The 23,926-nt window shown below is 36.0% G+C and overlaps 1 protein-coding gene across 4 annotated transcripts in view; it reads right to left on the bottom strand.

The window, feature by feature from the left end:
- ZC3H13 (zinc finger CCCH-type containing 13) overlaps window positions 1-23,896 on the bottom strand; it is a 48,940-nt gene extending 25,044 nt beyond the window's left edge. For 3 of the 4 annotated variants that reach the window (XM_010583401.1, XM_010583403.1, XM_010583404.1), the window contains exons 1-7: window positions 17,947-23,725; window positions 17,401-17,510; window positions 11,852-11,963; window positions 5,065-5,173; window positions 2,683-2,822; window positions 1,775-1,935; window positions 261-458 (exon numbers count right to left, since the gene is read on the bottom strand). In XM_010583401.1, coding sequence (XP_010581703.1) covers window positions 261-458; window positions 1,775-1,935; window positions 2,683-2,822; window positions 5,065-5,173; window positions 11,852-11,963; window positions 17,401-17,510; window positions 17,947-18,063 — 947 coding nt within the window. In that variant the 5' untranslated portion in view covers window positions 18,064-23,725. Of the gene's footprint in view, window positions 1-260; window positions 459-1,774; window positions 1,936-2,682; window positions 2,823-5,064; window positions 5,174-11,851; window positions 11,964-17,400; window positions 17,511-17,946; window positions 23,726-23,804 lie in introns of those variants that run through there. The other variant, XM_010583402.1, reaches the window with a different exon arrangement.
- Window positions 23,897-23,926: the final 30 nt, after the last annotated feature.

Raw genomic sequence — 23,926 nt, 5'->3', positions numbered from 1 at the left:
GAAGGTCCAACTTCCTGAAAAGTAATGAATCTTTCAAAAGGGCATTTTACAAACTTATTAAGTTATGTAATTAAAAGCCACCAATCTGTTAGTTATAGTCTATCAATCCATCTATATAACGCACTTAAAATATTTAATGAGTACTGAAAAGGCTGTTGGCAAAGCAGGTATAAATCCTTTATTATTCAGTGTTCTATAAAGGATAACTTTAAAAGCAAGGTTATATTAATGTTAAAAGCTAGTAATGCAACATAACTTACCTCTGCTTCTCTTTTTTCTCCTTGTGCCTTTCAAAGTCACGCCCTCTCTCTTTCACCTCCCTTGCCTTTTCTTCTGAACGTTCTTTTGCTTTATGTTTTTCTTTGTGTTTTTTCCCCAGGGGAGTTTCCTCTTGTACTGGAGGAGGAGGACTAGGGGTACGAGGACCTTTCTTTTTACTCTGGTTACTTTTAGAACTCCTAGAGATAAATTAACAAGGGGGGAGAAAAATGAAGGACTGCCAACTATTTCAAATAATGATTTCTCAGATGTTGGCAGGAAAGTTATAACATAAAGGGCCTTGAAGCTTTTAGGATAGGATTCACCACTCCATTAGCAAGCAGTACTCAATAACTGCACTTGACTGAAGGGTGAATGTAGATGGTAAAAATTCACATTGAGCTCTTCCATTTATAACCTTTAATTCTGAAGCAAGCGAACAAAAATACAAATTACTCCCATTCAGACAGAACCAGTTTTCAAAGTTAAAATGCCCTTGCATGAACTGCACACATCAGAGGACCAGAACTCTATAGAGCATCTTGTGTGTTTAGCCTCCCATTTCTGCAATGCAATACCACAATCACATACACAAAATAACTTGAACTCCTCATGTCTTCGATTTAATGTTAACTACCTGATGCAGGATAAAGCATTGAAATATTTTTTTAATATGCATCTCACAATACGAAATAGTATATATTTCTCCATATAAACTACCACTGACATAAACCCTATAAACTAGGTATCACTGCATACTGAATGTCAGTAGCATAGTAGCCCATGCTGTACATTCTCACAGCAGATACAATATGGTTTTGTCCCTATTTTAAACAGGATCTTTGCTTAGCAAATACAGATGTGTTTGCTTATGTTGCTGCAGTAATTTCTTTCCTATCTAAAAGCTGCAAACAGTGATTCAAAAGGTCCTGCAGGCAGCAGGAACTTAGAAACAGGTTTTGGAGATTGACTTTTTGTGGCAAGGTGCCCAGTTTGAACTTCCTGTTATTTTCACATACCTTGTCCTTACCTCCCTCCCTGCCCCCATCCACCACTTCTTTCCCTCTCCTGAATTCTGAGAAATTCCCTGCCTTGAAAGTCAAACATTACTTCCTGAACAGCAATATGCAATACCAACACAATGTCCAGTTGGTCAAATTTTAAACATGTCACTTCAGTCTAGAGGAGCTACTTCACAGGCTGGAGCATCTCAAATAAAACTGCTTCCCACTTTTTAATGGTTTATATTTCCTCATCACCTCCCAGAGACTCAGGACATTCAAAGAGAAAAGACCTGCTTGTAAACCATGAAATTAATCAACTGACAACTACATGCATATAACAATTTTCTGCACAAGATGATTCACAGTGCACAATTTAGAGACCTTCCCCTAAAGTTACGTAATCAAAAGTCCTGAAAGCAAAGAAAATGAAAAACCATATTAATTATGAAAACTCCAGTAACAAAAATCAGCATGGACACGTTCTCACTTCCTCGCAAGATGAACATACTGACCTCTGCTGATCCAAAAGTGGGGAAGATACAGTAGACGCTTTCTTCTCTTTCTTACTAGCCGAAGAAGATGATTTGGGACTGGATCTTCGTTTTGGAGATTTGCTAGACTTTCTTGGTGATGGTGATGGTGATAATTTAGATCTAGCCACCTCTGGAGAAATCTTGAGGAAAAGAATATATTAACCGATAAGACATTGATGCTCAAAAGCTTACCTGTATGCTGATATACATGTCAGATATGTAAATCCAGTAACAGTATACATCTGAGGTCTTAACCATGTACACATATACCTCAAATAAACTAACCACATTGTTTTCAGAGATCACCATAAAAGGAAGATGACAGGAAAAGGGTGGGGGAAGAGAAGATGGTGTACTCCATAATACATTACAAAAACTGTAACTAAAAGTTTGAAAACAGTACATACCCAGTTAGCACTCAAGTTTGTCTGAAAAAGAAAGACCTCCTTTCAGACTTTTTTTTTTTGTTAATCTTCCCCCAAATTTTAGGGTTTCTAACACTTACAGCTTTGCCTCTGTCACTCTACTTTACTCTGTTACTACAAGACACGTTCAAAAAGGAGCTTGGCAAATGCCTTGTGTTTTCTTCTACATGTCTTTTGTGTTAAAGGTCTTACTACTTTTATATCTTTAAAATGCATTAAATCCTACTCATTTAATAGCTGACTTCATAAAGCAGAAAACTTGGTTATGGTGCTGGATTGACCAGGTACTCACAACTAATATCCAAGTCACATACTAAGTGATACATGTGCCAGTTATTTACTACTACATAACACAATAGTGCATTTGTAGCCCAGGAAGCTCAAGTCTTCCAGGAAACAATTAGAAGCCTATGAAGTAGCTGATGACTTATATTTTTAATTTCACATTCACATAATACAAACCTCTTTTTTAATGACTATTTCCTCTCGTTTCTCCATGTTTTCCTGTTCCAACTTCATGAGTTCTCTCTGAATCTTTTGGCGCTTCATTTCCAAAGACAGCTCGTGATCATAATCATAATTAACATCTCCATTATCAGAGTCTTTATTTTAAAAAAAGTAAATAGATTAGTAAACAATTACATATTAAATAAATAATAATATTTAGCGTACTGGATGCCAAGCATAAATATTTCCATGACTTTTAAGCACTGCATGAATGGATCAATGAAGCTAAGCCAAATCTCTTCTCCGATTATATGCATAAACCTGAAATAACTGCAATTAGTTCCATACAACCTGCAGTTAAATTCTTAAACTTCATCAAAAAAACCACCTTAACTTCTTTTAGAGACTTGCATCAATTTTTAAGCTGAGGTAGCAAGGGAAACCCAGTAAACCATTTATTTTTATTAAAAAAAAAAAATTAAAAGAGTGTGTTTTCACAAAGACCAAAAATATATAGAGCACTACTTAATTGGGAAATCTCACATGAAACAGATTTAAATAGTGATGCATGATACTAGAGGATTTTGTATAACAGAATATCCCACAAATCAATTGATACACTTATTTAATTACATCTATAAATTGATTGTAAAATAAAAGAAGATGTCTGTATGACCTCTTTCACTGGATAAATGCACACTTCAAGAGCTTATTTCTGTTTTTAAAACATTGTTACTGTTTGGTTTTCACATCAGAAAAGGTGCGATTTCTCTTGCTATTTCATTAAGTCATGGCTAGTTAGTATCATATGCTTCAAGCCTTGCAGCTGAAATCTTACTGAAAATTAAAGCAGTTTTACTCACTCTGTTTACATGTCTTATTTTGTTTATGGCTATTTAAGTCTAATGCTCAGAATGCACTTTAGGAAAATAACTGTCAGAGAAAAGATGACTTCATTAAAAAGCCATTAGCTTTCACTCCCCTTCCTACACAGAGGAACTATATAAAAGGTTTTGCAATAACTAAACTCAGTCTACAAATTCCCTTCATGTGTCGTCATGGGAACAGCTTAGAGAGCTGCAGCTCCTAACAGCATAGGTTCTTTCCCAGTTCACATGTCTGCTTATATGGCACTCACTAGAATTTAATAGATAGTAATTCTACTTCATCCACATAACTGATCAACACTACTTTGAAAAAAAATCATAATTCTCAAGCTGAAAGCCTCCGTGTCTAAGACTTAAGACATTCATACAGAACTTGAGGTTTTTAAGTTCCAAACGTTTTTTACTTAGATTCTATTTCCATGCATACATGTTTCCATAGCTCAATGTTTCTTAAATCATGCCAAAAACAACATTTAGAAAGGAGTGAAAATATATTATGGCTACTTTTCTATTCATGTATTGTGCTTAAGACATAGCAAAACAGTATTTGCAACACTTAACAGCACATACTCTAGAAAAGCTACCTACTGCATGAAATTTACAGAGGTGCTCCATCCCACAAACAACTTGTAGTAGTATACTTTATTGCGAATACATTCATTATATCTGAATTCGCTCAGAATGGATCAGGATTCCCATCTTCTCTTGCAACATTGTAACTACTTCTGAAACACTGACACTTATAAAACTACATAAACACTACAGTTCATTAGAACCTGCCATAATTTATCTGTCAGGTGAACTGGGTCTCTAACAAAAGTGAAACTCAGGAGACAGAGAAGAAAACAAAGGCAATCTTTTCCTCAACTGTCTGCATATTAAATGGATGAGTATTATGAACAAGGACAACAAAATCGCCTTTTAAACATAAACAAAAAAAACCCCAAACCCCACCACCCAAACAAAAATGACTACACAAGGTAATGCAAGACTCTTACCACTCTTCAAGTGTTTTCAGAATATAATTAGTTCACCAACTGCTACCTTCAGCTGTTGTTATACTCATTCTAATGGAGCCCTTGTTAATGAGATAGTTCACACCATTACAAATTATGCAACAACCTGCTGACTTTTGAATTCAAAAGAGTTACGCTCTCTCAGATTGACCAGTTTCGAAACTACTTGGGTGTAACTTGAATTCAACTAGTGTTCTAAATGCGAAAGGTTCAGCCACGGAGTAGCCTATAGCCAAGTTCCTTGCTGTCTGAGGAGTCAAAAAAAAAAAAAAAGGTAAAAAAACCCCCACATGTTTTTAAAATAAGTTGGTTTTACCGTTGTAGAAGTCCAACTCAGATTGCTTCTTTGCTCGTCTCCAAAAATAAACATTAATGGCTACTGCATAAAAGTGTTCTGCTTAGAGACCAAACCTTTAAACACTCTGCTTTACATACAGCCCAGTAATCTTGCAATTCTTTGAGCCGTAGGGGGACATTAACTTAATTACACTTACCTTCTCTATTTGTTTCCCAATCCCCATTTTCCTCTTCACTTTCTGGTGTTCTCTCCTTTGTAATTTTGATATCCTCCTTTTCTCTATGTCTTCCTCGTGAAGACTCTTTCTATAAAGGGAAAAATTTTGCATTAGAGTAAACAACTTTATTTTAAAAGAAGCCTGAAGAAGCAGGTATATTTTACATGGTATTTTGGCTGTTTCTTTTTTATAGTACAAAAAGCATTTTCCCCTTTAGCCTGTTGAACAAATACCTTCTTAAATAAGCAGAGACTCCACAGGCAACATGTTCTAATGCAATTTCATAAAATCAGTATGCAAATAGCAGATGGGGAAAAGAGCAGAAAGGATTCATAAAATAAGAAGGTTTAAAGGCAGAGCAAGAATTGAGCACGTATCAGAGAATAAAGTTTAAAACAGGAACTGAAAGAACAGACCAGGTTCTTAAGACCAGAAGTTTAATGAACACTTAAAGAGTATAATTTTAACAGCTTGAGTAAGAGTTCTCAGCTGTAAATAAGAATATTTATACGCAAGGCAGATGAGCCTCAGAAGCTGAACCATTTAACTCTCCAGAGGATAAAGAAGGGGGGACGGGGCAGGAATAATTTAAAAAAAAAAAAAAAAAAAAAAAAAAAAAAAAAGAGAGAGACCCTTGGCTGGCAGAAGGAAGGGGAAAAGTCTAAAGCAACACACTAGAATAAAGTTTTGTTGATAGCTTTATATTTGCACTTTCACTGGCCCCGAGTTATTAGACAAGTCTAACTATTGCAGTAGCACCCATTTTGCATGTGGCAGTTGGTCGTGGACACCTAAGGAAGCCCGAGACTATTCTTACAGGAAAGAACATAATTTCGAAAGGCAACTGAACCTGTGCTGCTCTTCCCCCCCTGCTGAATTCCAATAGTAAAGCTGTATAGTTGCATCATTGCCTCTGCTGAATTGACATTCTCTAAATAATCTACCTGGGCCTCGGTGGAGTACAGGACAAAGTTTTTTCACTATTTGCAAAAAAAAGAACATTCAAGCTTAGAAGTACCTCAGGTTAATTTATTAAGCAGGAAACCAGAAAGAGCAAATAATGAAAGTCTGTCCCATATCCCTTTTATTCTCACCTCCCATAGTTCCTTCTTTTGTCTTTGGGGGATTCTTCCATGTTGATATGTAGGAACCTTTGTTTTTATGCCAAGAAAAGGAGATGTCTGAGAATTTCACTAGCTATTCCTTATTGGGACTTAGATCTTGACTTAATTTAAATTCTTAACATCACCTTAGAAACACAGTAAGGAAATAACATAACATTGTGGACAGTCACTCCCAAGTGAGTAAAATTCAACTATTCCTTTTTATTTACTAACAATGTTAAAATCTTATCTCTAGTTTAATGACAAACAATGACAGAACAAGTACTGCATTTATTTTACCTAGTGAACTAAAGCAGATGCTTCAATGCACAGTTATCTTCAAGCCTCTCATCTTGATGCATTCAGTATATCATATTCAAAGCCTTAGAAGGTTTGGAAAAAAATGACCAGTCGCTACATAACATGAAGGAACTTCACATTAAAGAACTATTTTGCGTCATGTTTAATTTAAAGCAGGTTGTAGAATAAGGAAAAAAAAGTTATTTTTTCCCCATTTCATAACAGGATCTCTAAAATGATGTACAAGATCCTAACCTATCAAGTCATGTTGGTTGCTGACATCAACTGCAGACAAGTCTACATCAACTAAGCCATCATCACAACATGTACTAAAGGCGTTTTGGTCTAAGAGCAAGAACTGTACTATGCTCCAAAGCAAGTTACTTTAAAAGAAAATGACTCTGATGAGATCTGAAAATCTGTAACTTTATCAACAAGCCTCTCCTGCAACAATTCTTTTTTTTCTTAGACTATTTTAATTTTTCTAGACTGCCTTCCTTGAAGGCTGCATCTGTTCTATTAAACTGTATACTTCTGCTATATACTGCAACTAATTCCTACAATATAAACAAACAATAAACATAATTTCTTAAATACAATTACTAGTTTCTATTAATTCAACACTATTTGTTACTAGCAAACTGAAATACGCATGTTAGGACATCCTCTATATACTGATTTCAAAAAACTTCTCAAAGCCAATTCCCCAAATAACTCGTCAGCAGAGAATGTGCAGATAAGTCAGAACGCTTCAAGACCAATTTAATAACCCATGTTAAAAATACTACACAACCTGTATGTATCTTGCCTACATCTCCAAACTTAAAAACACAAGCATCTTGAAACAGCCTGTATTTTCTCCTTTTGGTGGAGAGATTCAGTAGTGGCACAATCATACCTCTACAGAAGAACTGAGAACAAAAACATCTATGAAAGAATTTTATTGAATTACTGAATATAGAGGAAGAAAATAGACAATTTTTATGCAAGCATGCTGTTCTACAAGTCAGGACAACTTTATCTGAGCCTGTTCATTCACTAAATGACTTCAGATAGTTGTCACGAAAAAAGATTCTGGTAACATTGTATCTAAATCTCAGTTTAGAAATTGAGTATATTTTCCTGGGGCACGCAAATCAAGAATTTAAGTTATGACGGTTTAGAACACATATTTGAATTTTCTCATCAAAAAGTCTTCAACATATTCCTTTTATTGTACTTGTTCCATTTACAACACATATAATTCCCTCATACTATGGGGAGTAAATATTTCCTTCCTATCCTTATAGACCTTCTTGTACTTCACACAGGTTTTTCTCATCTCTCCCTTAAACCAAGAATAAAATAAGTCAAGCTCCTAAAGGCCAATAGCATGTCTCTCACTTGTACTTGAAGATGCTGTATCCACTTCAGCCACACTTGTAAACTATTTCTCTGCAGACTACGAAAAAATGCCATTTACTAGATGAGAAACAATAAACTTTCATAATAATACAATTATTTACTAAAAAAAAAAAAACAACCTGTAGTAAACAACAACTTAGCAGGACTTGTCTATGCTGTTTTCAGGTACGTGCTCACAGTTAAACTATTTAAATGTGTTGGACAGATGATTACAGTTTAATGTTAACATTCAGGAGAAATGCTACTTAAGAAAGGAAAAAAAAATACGACATTATGGCTGAATTGTGTGAGATTTTATTTATTTAATATCTACTTAAGTTGAAGTTCCACACCCCATAAGATATAATCAGCACTCTACAGCACAAGACTTGGTGTCTACTTGAATGAATTTCCCACTACACCCAGAAGAGTTTGGCCAAGCACAAAAGGACTCATCCAGTCTGCAAAACATGCTTCTAGCCAAGAAGTGTTATTTTGCCAACTCCGATGGAGAGAGTATTTATAGGACTCTTACAACCTACAATTCTTACAAGGCAGAAGCTTCAGTTTCAGCCTTATCAGCACATGTACATGGAGAAGCAATACAAACTAATTCAAAAGCACAGATTTGTTTAAATCTAGAATAAGCTATCACGTATTACAGCTAGAATCTTTTGGGCAAGAACAGTACTATTTTGCTCTAGGTATGATACCTTTATAGCGCAAACTACTACCACACTACACAAACATACAAGAAAATGAATCTGAAGTTTCCCTGAAATGAACAGGTATTGTTTCCATTTCAGAGATGGAAGACAATGCTGACTTTTTTTTCCAGTGGAAATATTCAAAAGCCACAGTGACAAAAAGCACAGATATGAAACAAGTGATACACATTCCTTACAAAAACCTTTCCTAAACATACATTAAGTTCTTCCCACTGTTTCTCCCAAATCACACACAACTCCCAGGTAACAGTTTAGGTAATACTTCATATACTCCAGTGTAACTGTCTTCTCATAATACGGAGAAAAATTCAACATAAAAAATTCCAACTAAATACAATAACAGCAGGAACCTTATCTAATTATTTGTATAATAACTGATACACTAATATACAGTGCTGAAGTAATTCCAAACACAAATCTGAGAAACACAGAAACAACGGAGTTCAATGTAGTTGTCCATGTAACGCAGCATATTGTCTCTGAAAATAATAGTACAAGACATGAAAAAATAATAAGGGATAGATTCTATAAGCTGTCCATATAGAAAGTTTCTTCCTAAATACATACAGATTGTACAAGTTATCTTATGTCTCCACAGAACAAGAACTCTCTTCTAAAAAGATTTTATACTAGTTATACTATCTCAACTTTTTGTGGAACCTATTCAGGTTTTTGACTGCATCTTCTGGCAATCAGGTAGAATTGTCATATATAACGTAAATAGCATTTCCCTTCTCATTTTCAAATTTGCCACTCTTTCTACTGGGATAAAGTATGAATATGACGCATCTAATTTACATTCTCTCACCCATACATTAAATACATTCACCACATGTTCTTTCTTCTCTCCAGTCTCTTTCTCACCTCCTTGCCCACTTAAAAAAGACCTTTGACTGTATTGTCTTGCATACAGGCAATCACAACCAAACAGCATTTCAAATAAAACTGGACCATGAATTTCTACAGCATAATATTGATAATTTTCTATTCCATCTTTATATACCTGAGTGTTTGCTTCTGCAACTGTGACTGCACTTTGAACAGATGGTTTCATTGAGCTGTCCACAATAACTTTTTTCTACTGGATGGTGTCAGTTACTTTTAAAATACTCATTCATGATTTATTGTTTTAAATACTTTCTTCATTGTGCATTACACCTTGCACTTGCCAACATCAAGTTTCATCTGCCATTGTACTGCCAAAAACTCTCTTTCCCCAACCCCTACAGCATTCCTCAGACTTTAGTAATCTCAACTACTGTTTTCTTATTTTCTGCAAAGTTTGACATTTGGGATGTCCAACATTTTTTCAACATTCTTAAAAAGTTATAGCTCTTTAGATGAAGCACCATAGCATCCTCTGTAATTTCATCATTTGAAATTAATCTAAAATTTTCCCCTTAGCTGGCTTCTAAACCTGACAATATTATACCTGCTATTCTTTGACTGTCTATGTGGCTCAAAAGCCTCGTTTCAAAAGAAGCTATTTAAGGTTTCACCTGTGTCACAGTTATCTCTTAGCCACTACTCCCCATAAAAGTTTCAGACTAGTAGACTGGTGAAGCACAAATTTTGTCTGCAGGAACAGTGTTGCTCTTTTTTTTTTTTTAAAAAAAACCCCACAATTATGAAACTTTTTGTGGAACAAGCTACTTTTCATTTTTTCAAAACAAAGATTTCTTATCCAGCTCCTCTGTTATCCCAAAAGCTTTAATAAGAGATGGAAACGTTACATATTAGATTGCCACCACAACAGTAGCTCTAATGATGGAGCAAGATTTTTGTTAGCAGTTCAGTCACTTCAATCTTCTGTTCTTTTAGATATCCTGGTTCTTTGCAATGCAACTCTTGACGACTGTCCCTCTTCATCTATTTGTTCCAGAATATTTTCTTTGGATATCCCGTATTTTGAGAGTTGCCCCCATGCAACTAATACAAAAGCTCAGTGGTTTCCTCAGCCTTCTGTTTTATGAGACTGAAGCAGAGTATTTTTTTCTCTACAGTGTGCTTATCCTGTAAATAATTCTTTGGTACTTTAACAGACCCACTAATTCTCCAATTCCTTTTGATTCCTGCTTCCAGTTCACCTTTACTTGGGGTTTAGTTGTTTAGAGTATTTTATTATTACATTAACAGAACACTATAAAAAGCAGGGTTAACTAACCAAAAGCAAGAATTACATCAAAATTGAGATGTACCAGGAAAGAAGAAGTTACAGTAAATTTTTAATAACGGTTGGAAAAAACACTTTTCCCACCAACCATGTACTTAACAGTTTATTCAAACTATTAGAAAATAAAAGAAACACATTTAAGTAAAAGAGTAAAAAGATTGAAAGTTTACACAAATTAACAGCAACTGAGAACATGATTGGAAGGTAAGCCATTCTGTTAATTTAATGATAGCAGCTGCTGTTGATTTCTTTACACCTGACATATAAACTCATTTTACACAGCAAGTAGGAACAGACCAAGAGAAAAAAAAATAATACTGTTAATACCTGCAGAAGCAAAACTGATTTTTCACAAATAAAAACTTTTAATCATTATTCATATGAAGATGGTCTTAAAAAACATGACGCAGGAATACACTGGTGCTATTGTTATACAGGTGCACGGTCACACTACAAACTCTGCCCCTATTTGTTTGTAACATCAGGAGCAGACAACACAAAAATAAGTAATTTCTGATATTTGAAGGGTATAGGGTTGCAGAAAGATGATAAGAAAATGAGAATGATAATGAATGAATTTTTTGCAAAATTCAAAAGTGAGCAGTTGGGATGGCTGATGAATATGTGAGGAGGAAGGCGAAATGAACCAGCACAACAGTAACTGCATGGTCTCATCAGAAGCAAATTTGGGATGAACAACTGGATTTGGGATACATGTAAACAATGGATATGAATAAGTGTCGGAGGAAAAATAGTGGATGATTGGAACAACTGTTAATACACTTTCTTGGTAATAAAGAGTCTGTACTGTTATTAAATACCCATTTATCAGTATTTATAACATATTTTAGTCTGCAGGATTTATAAAATCTTTGCGAACCAAAAGACCAAAGTGCTATAAAATTGCAAAATAATACAATTGTTAAGACACTTCATAATAAAATATGCCACAAGCTATGTACAAAATGATAGGTTCATTAAAACTTTTTAAATATTACAAGTCACCATGATCAGGTTTCTAGGACACACTGCCCAATTTCTACTGAGGGATTCTGGAGTTCTGCAAACTCCATTCTTACCCTAACAGGAGAGGACGACTCCTCTGTACTTCGTTTCTGTGGCTCTGCCTCAACGTCTTGACGTTTGTTCTTCATTCTTTCACGAAGATCTCCAGTGGGTCTTTCCGGTGACCTGTATAATACAGAAGCATAATATAACCAGTTCTATGGGACTATTTTTAAAGGAATACAACCTGTCTTTTAATTTTTTTTTATTAGTATATACAGAAAGATCTAAACCTCCCACCCAGAAGCACAGTGGATGAATAAAAAAATACTCCATTCTAATGGGCTTAAGCATTCTAAAAAAGGAACTCTTTCAGAACATCAAGGAAGACTTGACTCTAAGAAGAAAAATTACTTGTATGTATATATGGCATGAGTCAGTTACTACTCTAGATCAGCTGCAGGTGATCCTATCCAGAACAAATCTTCTTTTTCTGACCATCATGCAAATGTGTTTCACAGTCACTCTCCTACCAAGTCTTTCAAGATATCTTTAGCCTTCTCCATATTCTAAGCTGCATTGATTTTTATATATACATATATCTTTATATGTGTATATATATATAAAAAAATAAAAATGCAATTAATGCAGAGTCAAACTACTGTAGACTAGCAACAATAGTCACACAGAAGCACAACTCTGAATACAGATGAAGTCTGCAAGTGGAGATAATGTGACCTAGGTGCCATCTTCCCAAGATCTTGGTGAGACTGCCACACAAAAAAAAACACTGTTGCAAGACCATGCACCAGAAATTCACTCTTGGAGGCCTCCTCCATTTTCCATCTTGTAGTAACATAATTATTTCTTTCTTTAATTACAAAATATTGGATGAACTCTACTAGTCATGCAACTTTAAGGTATATTTTCTGTAAAAGGTATTACTGTGATGTGGGAAGGGAGGGGGAACATCCTACACTACCACAAGACATCTATATAATTTTTTTACCTCTTAGTATGGATTCACAAGTTCATTTATCCCTTATGGGTTAAAGGAGAACAACCCTTGCATTCAAACAAGTTCGTAAGCAAAGGGGATGTAGGAGCTGCTTCAAATGATCTTTCAGTTCAAGAAAACAAGTTTTCTCTTCACATAAATCTGGCTTGATATTGAGTTTGGTACTTCTGTGATGGCTGTTAGCCGTAATTACAGATACTTCTTTGAAACGCTTGTATGAAAGCACTGGATCTGTACTCATCAGCTTACACTAAAGAATCATAAAGAGATACTGATGCTGCCTTAGTTGATTAGAAGACTTATATGTAATATTTGAATAATGAAATTTGCACTTGTTTTGTTTTTCAGACTGAATTAGGGTTTCCATTTACAAAGTATTATTTCTCCCACCCTTCCTCTGTCACATAATACACAAAGTGTAAACTGTCTTTCACAGTTTATGCATGTAAAATCTAAATTAATACAATTTTGTTTTCAACCTGTGCATATTTGAAAACCTGTAATTGGTTTCCATTTCCTCTTTTGCAATGCTGTCTATATTTAATTCTTTAAACTGTGTCATAAGGTGTCATCTAAGAAGAAAAAGACCAGTGACTGCTGTCATTTTTAAATGCATTTAATTCTTCATGAAATTGTAAATACAGGTCAATCTAGATCAGAGGAAAGGTACAAAACAGTAGCGTGTTGCTTCTTGCAGCACTAAGAAAGATCAAATAATATCCAGCATACAAATATAAACAAGTTATCTTCTTTGCATGCACGATTATATCATCTTTAAAGCATTTGGCTTTAGCAAAAGTTATGATTCAAGGTGGGATTTTTTTCCTCTCCTCCCATCTTGGAAAGGTAATTTCTTTGCATTACTGAAACTCTCTGAAGCATTCCAACCATCAGCTACCTCAGCAAATAAACTTGCAACATAAAAGTGGCAATTCAATGCCTTAATTTTTAATAATATAACAGCTACGGCACAAATGATTTGTATTTGTGAAACTGAAAATTAATTTAAAAGGCAAAATGATTATAGATAATGTACTAGTAACATTGTTCCTCAAGAGGAGCAATTTCAGAAAAAAACCCAGTAGCTGAAGGAGGAAGCAAGAGAACTTACACTGAATGCAGCTCATGTACTTTCTAGAGAGACATCTGGTACTTTAATACTTTTTAATACTTTTTTTTTTTTTTAAAGTTATATGCTGGAGTAAAGAAACATCCAAACCATTTCACCTTCAATTAATACCTTTTCAGTATGGGAGAGAAGAAAAAAAACTTATTTTGTTAAAACATTATTCAAATCTACTTAAGGATTACAACATTCATCAGGAAATAACAGAAATGAAAAAAGCTATAGCTTTAGGGTTGAAGTTTGTTGGTGGTTTTTTGTTTGGTTTTGTTGTTTTGGGGGTTGGGGTTTGTTTTCAGCTTTAGGAGAACACTAGAGCAAAGTCATGGTAACCATCCTACCCCTCCTTCCCAAAAAACATCATGACCCCCCAAGAAATCTAATAAAATAAGATTGAAAATTTGTCAAATTTTAAGAAATAATTACTCAGGAAGCTGTGACTGTTTTCAGATACTTTGGCTTAATGCACAGAAAACCAAGCTGGTCTACTAACTGATTTTTCTTTCAGGTATACCACAATTTTAATTTTTATACAATGGCTTCTTTACTACATAACTTTCCCCCTGCTCCCCTCCAAAAGGGATCTTTGGTTATGCCAGGTAATGCACACTGCTGAATTTCAACAGATAACTACAATTTTACCTCTACAGTTTAAGATGATGTGGCTAGACTGCAACCAGTAGAACCTTTCATACAAAAGGCTCCACAGCATTATCCTTGTACACTGAAAGAAGAAAACTACTCAACAAAAATTTTCTCTTTAATGACTTAATATTTTGTGCTGGGCCCATCTTTTAAATAAGGCCTAAAATGCAGAATTTCATCAATTTAAATTTTAAGCAGTGCAGTCAAGTGATTTTAAACAGCATTACTTCCTGCAGCAGTTCAGTTCTCCATATTCAGCAGCTTGGTTAGGGAATGCACGTTTGTAACGGTGCCTCCCTTTGCTTCTGTACCTCTTACAGTGTCGGGAACAACCACCTAGCAACAGGCACACATTACAACACAGCTACCTGAGAATATCTGTATGTGCACACATGAGTGTTTAGGCAGATGACAATTATTAGTGTGTAATGTATGCATTATAACTGAATGCTCATGAAACATTGTCTCGTTTTTCAGTTTCCCACACAATATTTGAACCTTGCAAAATCCATACGTTCTTACCTAATATTACTGCTGGTTTGGTTTTTAAATCCTGTGTAATGATCCAGAATGAAGAGGATCAGGCTAAGAGAGGGACACTACGATGGCATAGATCCTGACAATAGTACAAGGGAACCAGCAGGAAGCTGTCAAGCAACAAACAATTTACGAGTGGAGCTAGAGAGCAAGATTCCTTCTGTGATAGCATGTTTACACACAGCTCTTTCCTCGTTAGCTTCTCCTTACTTCCGATGCCTGGAAGACTGGCAGGTCTATTACTGAATTCTTAATACCCTCCTCAGGAAAGCTTTATATGTAAAAACATGCTAGCTTTTATTTTTATAACAGCAAGATTAACATTCATGCTGTGAGAGGCAGCATTAATGCTGAAACAGAGTTACAATGTAACTAGATTTAAGAGCTTTTTTTCTCATTTTAGAGTCCTTTTCCTACTGTCTGGTGATGTACTGAACTATGGGAGGCATTATGGTCAGATAAAACCATTAACAATGAGATTTATTTTGGACAGGCATGAAATTGAATGGGCAAGACAGAAAGGCAGCAAGATGTGCTTTGTCCTACCAAACTGCTTGCAAAGCAGACAAAAGACTTCACCAGCAGGCCTGGCTGAACACGTGTAGACACGCCGCCATTACCTTGTCCCAGACCCATTAGCAGGAGTACTGCTTGAACTGAACTGATGTGGAAGCAGCATTAGCTTGGCTTGCAAGAAGCCAATAAAACTGCGTTCAAAATACCTGGATAACATTTGTAAAAATCTCTGTAATGTTAAATGGCATGAAAATGCCAAGAGTTTATTATGTACATAAACCAGCTTTTTCTGTGCCTGGCCAAGAGCCATCAGTAGAAACTTCTGAAGACAAGCATGCTTTTTTCATTTGTCTGTTTTGGTGTGCGTGGGAGGGTGCGTAGGTAGGGGCTTCCTCGCCCTTTTTATTTTTAAGAACACCTCTATTAAATGTTGAATGTATCAGGCAAATAAGCAGCAAGATTTGTCCTTTGACTTTTGCATACAGACCTAGTAAAAAAAAGTTAGCAATAAAAAGAAGTAAATCAACATTATTCTTAAATGTCATTGGTGACAGTGAAGCAGAAACACAGCTTTAATCATTAAAAGAAATGTCACTTTTCTTCAAATGACCAAGCAGAACCACGCACTGAGTGTTCCAAACACTGAAAGCAAGGAGAGACTGACATTCTAACAGTTTTAAAATTTAATCTCTACCAGTAAATCACTCCTTTTTCCCATTTGGAACATTCAGTACAGAACAGAATAAAATCTTTTACACACCAAAAGAAACATTAAACTCAGTGATATATTTTGTATCCCAGCTGCTACCACCTTAGAAGCAATGGAAGATCAAACAAGCAAAGTCAAGATCATCCTGAGTATGCCACAGGAATAGGAAAAAGAACCAGAAACAGAATCCTAACCCCATGCCAACCTTCCTGTTGTTGCTTTACACTTTGATGCTTCAGTGTGCCGATCTATAATCTAGAGGATACACTGGCATTACTGTAGCATTACGAAGCACAGTTATTTGTAAAATGTGAAGCCTTCATAAAAAGAGGTACTATGCCACAACTATACTATCTTTTTGTCCTTTATAGCAAGAATATTACAAACTTACTGCCACATTTAGTGTCAGTTAAGGAAGGTGTTACGCCACACAAAGGACAGTCAAAAACCCCAACATTTTTAAATTATAGTAACACATGAAGAGGCAGATAATAAAAAATACTCTCTTCTGAAAAATGAAGTAACTTTTTGGATCTCCTCCTATGATACAGGGTATTTGTTCTATATCTGACAGATAAAGTCACAAAACTATGTTTTGAAGAGAAGTGTTTTCTCACAACAGGAGAGAAAGTACAGACACCTTATTCATCAAACAATATAGCAAAGGCAGAAGGGCGGCAAGTATGTGAGTACTGCTGTAAGTAGTTGCAGAGCAGCATTTTAGTAAAGGACAGAAAGGCATATCAGAAGCTGCAGTGACACTATGTAAAAAAATAAAAAAATGTATTAAGGTACTTGAACTTCCCATTTCAAGTAATAGAAGAAGGTAATCTGCATCCAGTGGACTCCATTCATTTTTTAAAGCTACATACACACAAAAATCCTGGGAAAACCCACTGCAAGTTGTCAAATTAATTGTTTTGAGCAGCTTCACAATGCAATTGGTTATTGATAAAACATACCATTAGGCACACCACAGCATTTCACTTTAAAAAAAAAAAGAAAACAGAAGACATAGTTGCAAAAGCTATTTTCCTACAGCATGTGAAGAATTCAAAGTGAGTTCTTGATTTACCTTCTATAACTGCTGCTATAGCCTTTACCTCGTGGTGAAGGGCCATGTACGAATCTACATGTGTTCCCATAGAGGCAGTTGCCAGTCTTCAGCCAGTTACGGCACTGTGTCTAAGAGACAGACATTACTGGGTGAATTTCACACTCATTTCTGGAAATACCATTGGTGTGAGTGTGGCAGAACAAACAAATGACTCCACATTAACTCCCATTTATCTGTAATTTCTGTCCACCAGTAATATAACTAATTAAAAAAAATAATCAACAATGAGCATCAGGTCTGGCAGAGAAAAATTCAGGTTGGTGGAAATACTATTAATATGTACAGTACTATTGCTCCTCTCCAGAAGCTGGGGCAACACACGTTATTTGAAAATTCTAGTATTAGTATGTTGAACATCCATGCGTTAAGGAGTTCTTTTCACCTTTACTAACATCAGTGACATCTGAGTATTTGGTACTTGTGAGCTACTCTTTCCCACCACCTAAATCCTGGAAAAGAAGATGGTGGGGTGGGGAGGAAAAGAAGAACACTTTTACAACTCACCTCTGCAGTACTTCCAGTGCTGGGTCCAAGCCTTTCAAACACACTGGGTCTTCGGGATGTGCTATCGGATATGGTCTTGGTATTTTCCACTGTGACCTTCCTTCTAATTTTTGACATTTTGTACTACTTCAACCAAAAAAAAAAGCAAAACTGTAAAATCCTTCAGTTTGGGGCTATTGACACTGAACTCACATGAATAAAATAGTATGATATATGTTGTAAGAGTTGCTGCAGAGGTGATGAAGAAAGAAAAAGAAGTCATAAATGAGTGAAATGTATCTCGTAACAAGGAATGCCTCTGATTTGAACTAGTCAGATGAACACCAGTAATGATAATTTTTCTTTTTATTTTATGACCTGCTTTGGATTCTTCAGCTTCCCTTTGGGAAAGATCATATGACATGTTATTCATTTAGGTAGCGAACACCACACAGAACAGATGCTTTCCTTCGTCATGTATTTTTTGTGCGTGAAATCAAGTGAAAAGAATCTTTAATGTTACTTCACCAACCTCTCAGAAACAGGTTCTGACCACTAAAGATGGCTCTCATCTTCAGACACAAATCTCCAAAAACGAGAGCTCCATTATTCCCCCCCTTTGTTGCGTGTGACAACCTACTGAAAACCACCTTGATATCATCCACAGTCTGTGTTTGTTATTGGTTTGTATCCTACAACTATTTGGAACCACCCGAGTTTAAAAAACAAAAAACAAAAAACCCCAGAACAGTGATACACTTCTTAAGCTTCTCAAGAAGCAACTCCTTTTCATTAAGAAAAACAGATTTTAAAGCAAATACAGCATAAGTTTGATAAGTAAGAAGTCACAATTTATCTTACCTGAGAAAGGAAGGAATTATTGAATATAGAAAGAAAACCATATATAAAAAAAAAAAAGAAAAAAGGAAGATACGTATTTAGCACTAGAGACAGGTTGCAGAAAAAGGGCAAAATGGGCTCCAGAAACTACTGTCCATTCTTTAAATGCTACTTGATCTACACAGAAATAAAATCAATTCAGGAAAATCTGCCAGTTGCTGGATGATTCATATATAGCTTGAAAACCTGCCACTATTGTATTGCAAAGTGCCATCATTCTAGAGCTCATTAATCAGTATAACATGATTAACCAAACACTAATCTCCTACCCTTCTGCTGTCTCTTCTGCTCCTATCCACGTGTCACTGCGTTTAGAACACACACACTTAAGCTAATTTCTCATACGCAAACAGGTTACAAATGACAAAAAGCTCATCCATACAGTCAGAATAATACAAATTTAAACTAACACCCACCAGATTGGATTAACACAAGTTTTCACTGATCTGATCAGCAATATGTTCCCATAGCATTCAGATTGTAAGGTTCCATTCTACAGCAAAAAAAATCATAACGTATAAATGTGGACATATGTACATAGAACGTAATACTGCTGTAACTTATTTTACTCTTGATACTTCGGTAATAGCTGGTTTTTTCCCTTGTACCTTGGTGAAACTTCATATCTGAATCTTGTCATTACTTCAATGACAAGACCTCCCTAGTCTGACATCCGTGCACTTTCTACAAACAAAACTCTGTGCTGAAGCTCTCACTAAGCACTTCAGCTCCTTTATAAACAACAGAAGAAAGCAAGCCTACACTACATACTTGAGAGATTGCTCAGCTCAGCTCTAAGGACTACTTCTCCAAGCCTTTGATTATCTGAAGAATTTTATCTCATAAGTAAGGTTCAGATAACCAAGACATTAACCAAGATGCTCAGAGAGGGTAGAAGTTAACCATGTGGTGTATACCAGACATTAAAAACAATGGTTAACATCAATTAGTGGAAGCAGACAGTGAAACAGTAGAATTTGCCAGTAGTAAGAAATTATTTGGGTTAGTAAAAACTGTGGAGAATAGAGATTTCCAGAAAGACCTGAGTTAGAAAATTGAGTAATACAACAGCAGATGAAATGTAAATAAATATAATGTAATGCACACAAGGAGAAATGATTTTATCTAAATACTCAATGAGTTCAAATTAGTCCAGTCTTCCGAGAAGAATAATTAGGAGTCATTGTGGACAGCTCAATGTGCAGCAGTAGTTATAAAGTCTGACAGGATAAACCATTAAAGTTAGAAAGCAAAACAATACCACATCTCACCTAACTGAGCACCCTTCCATTTCAGGATTGTTTCCCACTGTATTTCAGAAAAAAACCCCACTGAATTGGTAAGGTTTCATGCAGCTACACCCTTTAATAGAGGATACAAAAATCGACTGACATATGCAAAAGCATTTTTAGTAAGACGATCACATACCAAATACTGATTTTGGTTTAAATATTTACAGTAAAAAGAGCCATATCTGAAATAAAAAGGGTTAGAAGAACGGCACTGGCAATGGCGTAGGGAGAGGGTTCAACACATGAAGGACAGATAAAATGAGTGCATCTAATACATAAGTACAGTACACACTGACATGATAGCAGTATACAAATACAAAAAATTTACATTCATTTTGCCTCCCAATTTGAATGTCCTTTTATCTTCCAAGAAACAGAGGCAAAACATCTATTTTTAAAATGTTGCTTTTTACCCAGCAAATAGTACCTTTTTGGAATTAACTTCTATAGGAAGTTATGATGATGACTAGGCTTAAAAGGATAGTTATAAACACGGAGAGGATGAAGCAGGTAACATCATCATAACTGAACAGATCATTTCATTCCATACCTACTTCCCCATATTTTGGCCGATAATTTCCTATAAGGAAATGAAAAGAACACCACCCAACCTTGAATCTTCTGAGGTTTGTAAAAACCCCTATTTTACAGAAAATAAAAACTTGGAATGTGAAATGAAAAACTGTACTATTTCAGGTAGCATTCTGTCAATTCTATCCTTACATTCTGGCCCATATCCACCGGTTTGCAATTAAGAACACATACTTTATTAACAGAAGAGGTTTTTCATGAGAAATTATTCTAAGCAAACAAAACCAGCATGCTGTGACTGCCCAGCATATTACTTTCTGTATGCACATATTGTCACATGAGGGTCTCACTCCTGCAAACGGAACTGCATGAGATTTCACTGTTAAGTGAATATAGCTGTAATACAGGCTGCAGGATTAGAGTCCAGACACATTATTCAGTGGCAAACTGAGGAATTTTCACTATGTCAAATGCTACATTTGAGAGACCATATCTGAAAATGCAGTCCATCCCATTTTCGTTCTTCAAAGACCAAGCAAGTTGCAAAAATAAAGAGACTATTAAAACAATATTGCAGTTGAAATCTCAGATGCATAACGGCAGTTTTATATTACTGACAAGCTTCCCTGCATATAAACAAGTACTGTGAATGGAAAAAATTTAAGTGTTTCATTTCCAAATTTTTCAGACTGCACATTAATGGATAATCAAGAACAATTTAAATGGAACATCCCATAAAAATTCACATAACTTGCTCAATTCTCCCACATTTTCATCTTGTGTTGCTTTACCCTTGATGATCACAGTCCTGCTATCAATCCCACACTGATGGCCAGTGCAATGATTTTCCCTTCCATCAAACACCTGTGTCTCTGAAGTACCATCTCCTTATCAAACACTCATGTGGACTAGACAGCACTGAGTATCAGTGTGGACTGAGCCTTGAGCATTCATATTTCAACATTACTACCATGATTTTTTATTTTAAAAAAGTTTCTAAGTAGAAAATCATGTACTTCTCTATTTCAGGTACATGGCATTGCATTGCTAAATCTACTTAGGGGAACTGAAGTGCCTGCAACTTCTGAAACAGCTTACTACCACTAAGTACAATTAATTTTATACTCCTAAAATAAATTCTATAGCTAAGGTTTTAACTGTAAAGTATCACTTTTCCACACATAAATAAGATCCATGGGAATCTTTAATAATAAATTAGAAATATTTTAACACTACGATAACTAACTCACAGATGCATCTACGTTATTCTTTAAATGTAGTAACTTTTCCAGGGTGAGAGAGAATCTGTAAATGACATTAATTACACTACCATTTGAAGTAAAATATATCTCAGAGCGTTACTTCATGAATAAATCCAAAATGTGGACAGACTTTAGAGAAGTGAGTATACCTAGTGGGCACCAACCAAGTAACTCAAATCAATGAAGCATGATATGATTGACACAATATTCAGTGAAATTCTGTATTTTTATTATCAGTACTCCTACATTTTGGTGTCAAGCACGCTTAGTATTTTTCTTCAATAGAAGTATGATATTACATAAGCCACGATCAAGAGAAACACATCTGAAACACCCACTTTTCTGTTAGAAAAACCTAATCCAGTCCTCTGCAAAAATAAATCCTGCTTGTACAGGAAAACTAGAAACTGAGATAGAACAGAACAAAAGCAAAGTTCACAAAAAACTATAAGGAGATGAAATCTCTTTAAGAAGTCCAAGACATCACTAGTAAGCATGCCAATGTCTGTGCATGCACACGTGCACACCACACACAGGCTAAACATGATGTCACTTAAGAAAATCCTACCTGTGAAGTGATAAATAATACGCCATTTAAAATAACAAGCAAAATTTTAATTCTAAAATCCTACAGAAGTTCAGCTACAAACTGATTATAATGCTCTAGGATAAACTAAATACCTGTTGACAACTAAACAACAGCTTAGAAAGAGGAAAGTGTCAGTGCCTCCCTTCACTTTTCCAAATGAAGAGCTTTTACCTGAAAAGGTTTTGTTCCAGATTACAATGTTAATGTTTCCATGTCAGAATACTAATAAAATAGTGATATTTGAAGGAGGTCCACAGGTTTACTACCTGAAAATAATGCTAAAAATAGTAAAACATGTTGTTAACCAACTTTCAAAAAAAGTAGTCAAATACTGGTTGCAGTGTCACGCGATGTCAGTCTAGCACTCTTCAACTCACACAAAGAAGCCTGTTTGACAGAAAACTAGAAATTACTCCAAGTTTATTTTAACAACTCCATGCTGTTAACCCATCACCATATTAACTTGAACCTATCCCTCTAACTTAACATACGGTATTTCTCCATTAGTAGCGATAAGCAACTACTAATTATGTTTCCACAAGTATAAAATCACGGTTGACTTTCTACATGTAAACAAATAAATTGAAACATCAGGCCCTAGTATCACAAAAGAAAGCGTACAGCGTTCCGTATCTTGCCTAACAAAGTCCTCAAACTCAAAGAAGATGTTTCACCAGACTAAGGGACAGTCTGTGCAGACTGGTGCGGACAGATCCGAGCTCACCGAGCCTTCATTTCAAGTTTGTTGGATAAACATTATCTCCAACCTCGGGCACAACCACATGTAGCCACACTTCTATAGTTTTCGGACAGACGCAGTTCATGGGCTGAGCCTGTCCATTCCCGTCTGCACAGAAGCACCGTAGGTGTTTCACCACCAGAGCAAGATCCCTTAAGGTCCTGGTTCCTAACTCGCTATCTGTCATAATCTGTTCTTCAAACAGCCTTGCAGAAGGTCGACAAGAAATCAACGGTGGAGCGAGAATCCAGCAGAGAAGTCAAAGGCGAGGACCTAAGCAGACCATCCGTAACGCTAACCCAACGTGCCTACAAGTCTACAAGTTCTGGAAGGGACGGGAGTTAGCCGTAGCCGCTATCTACAGAAATGGCGATGAGTGAATTAATACGAGCGAAATTAGCAGCTCCCCTAAGCGCGTAAAGCAGAAACTATTTTACTGCCAGAAAGTGGGAGAAGAGCCCCACCGAAATGGAAAAAAACCAAACAAACAACAAAAAAAACCCCGAAAGACCAACGGGGACAACCCAAATATCTGCAGGCAGGCTCCAGCACGCCCACCCCCTGACAGAACTCCACCCGGAGCAAACGGCTGGATGACCGGCACCGCCAGGCACGAACCCGCGGCCTCGGGGAGTCGCGTCCGTCCGTCCGTCCCCTCCCCGGCCTCAGCCTCGCACCGGGGCGGGGC

Source organism: Haliaeetus leucocephalus, unplaced genomic scaffold, assembly GCF_000737465.1.
Source record: "Haliaeetus leucocephalus isolate CR32 unplaced genomic scaffold, Haliaeetus_leucocephalus-4.0 Scaffold897, whole genome shotgun sequence".
Classification (NCBI taxonomy): Eukaryota; Metazoa; Chordata; class Aves; order Accipitriformes; family Accipitridae; genus Haliaeetus; species Haliaeetus leucocephalus.
This window is presented reverse-complemented; position numbering and strand designations above follow the sequence as displayed.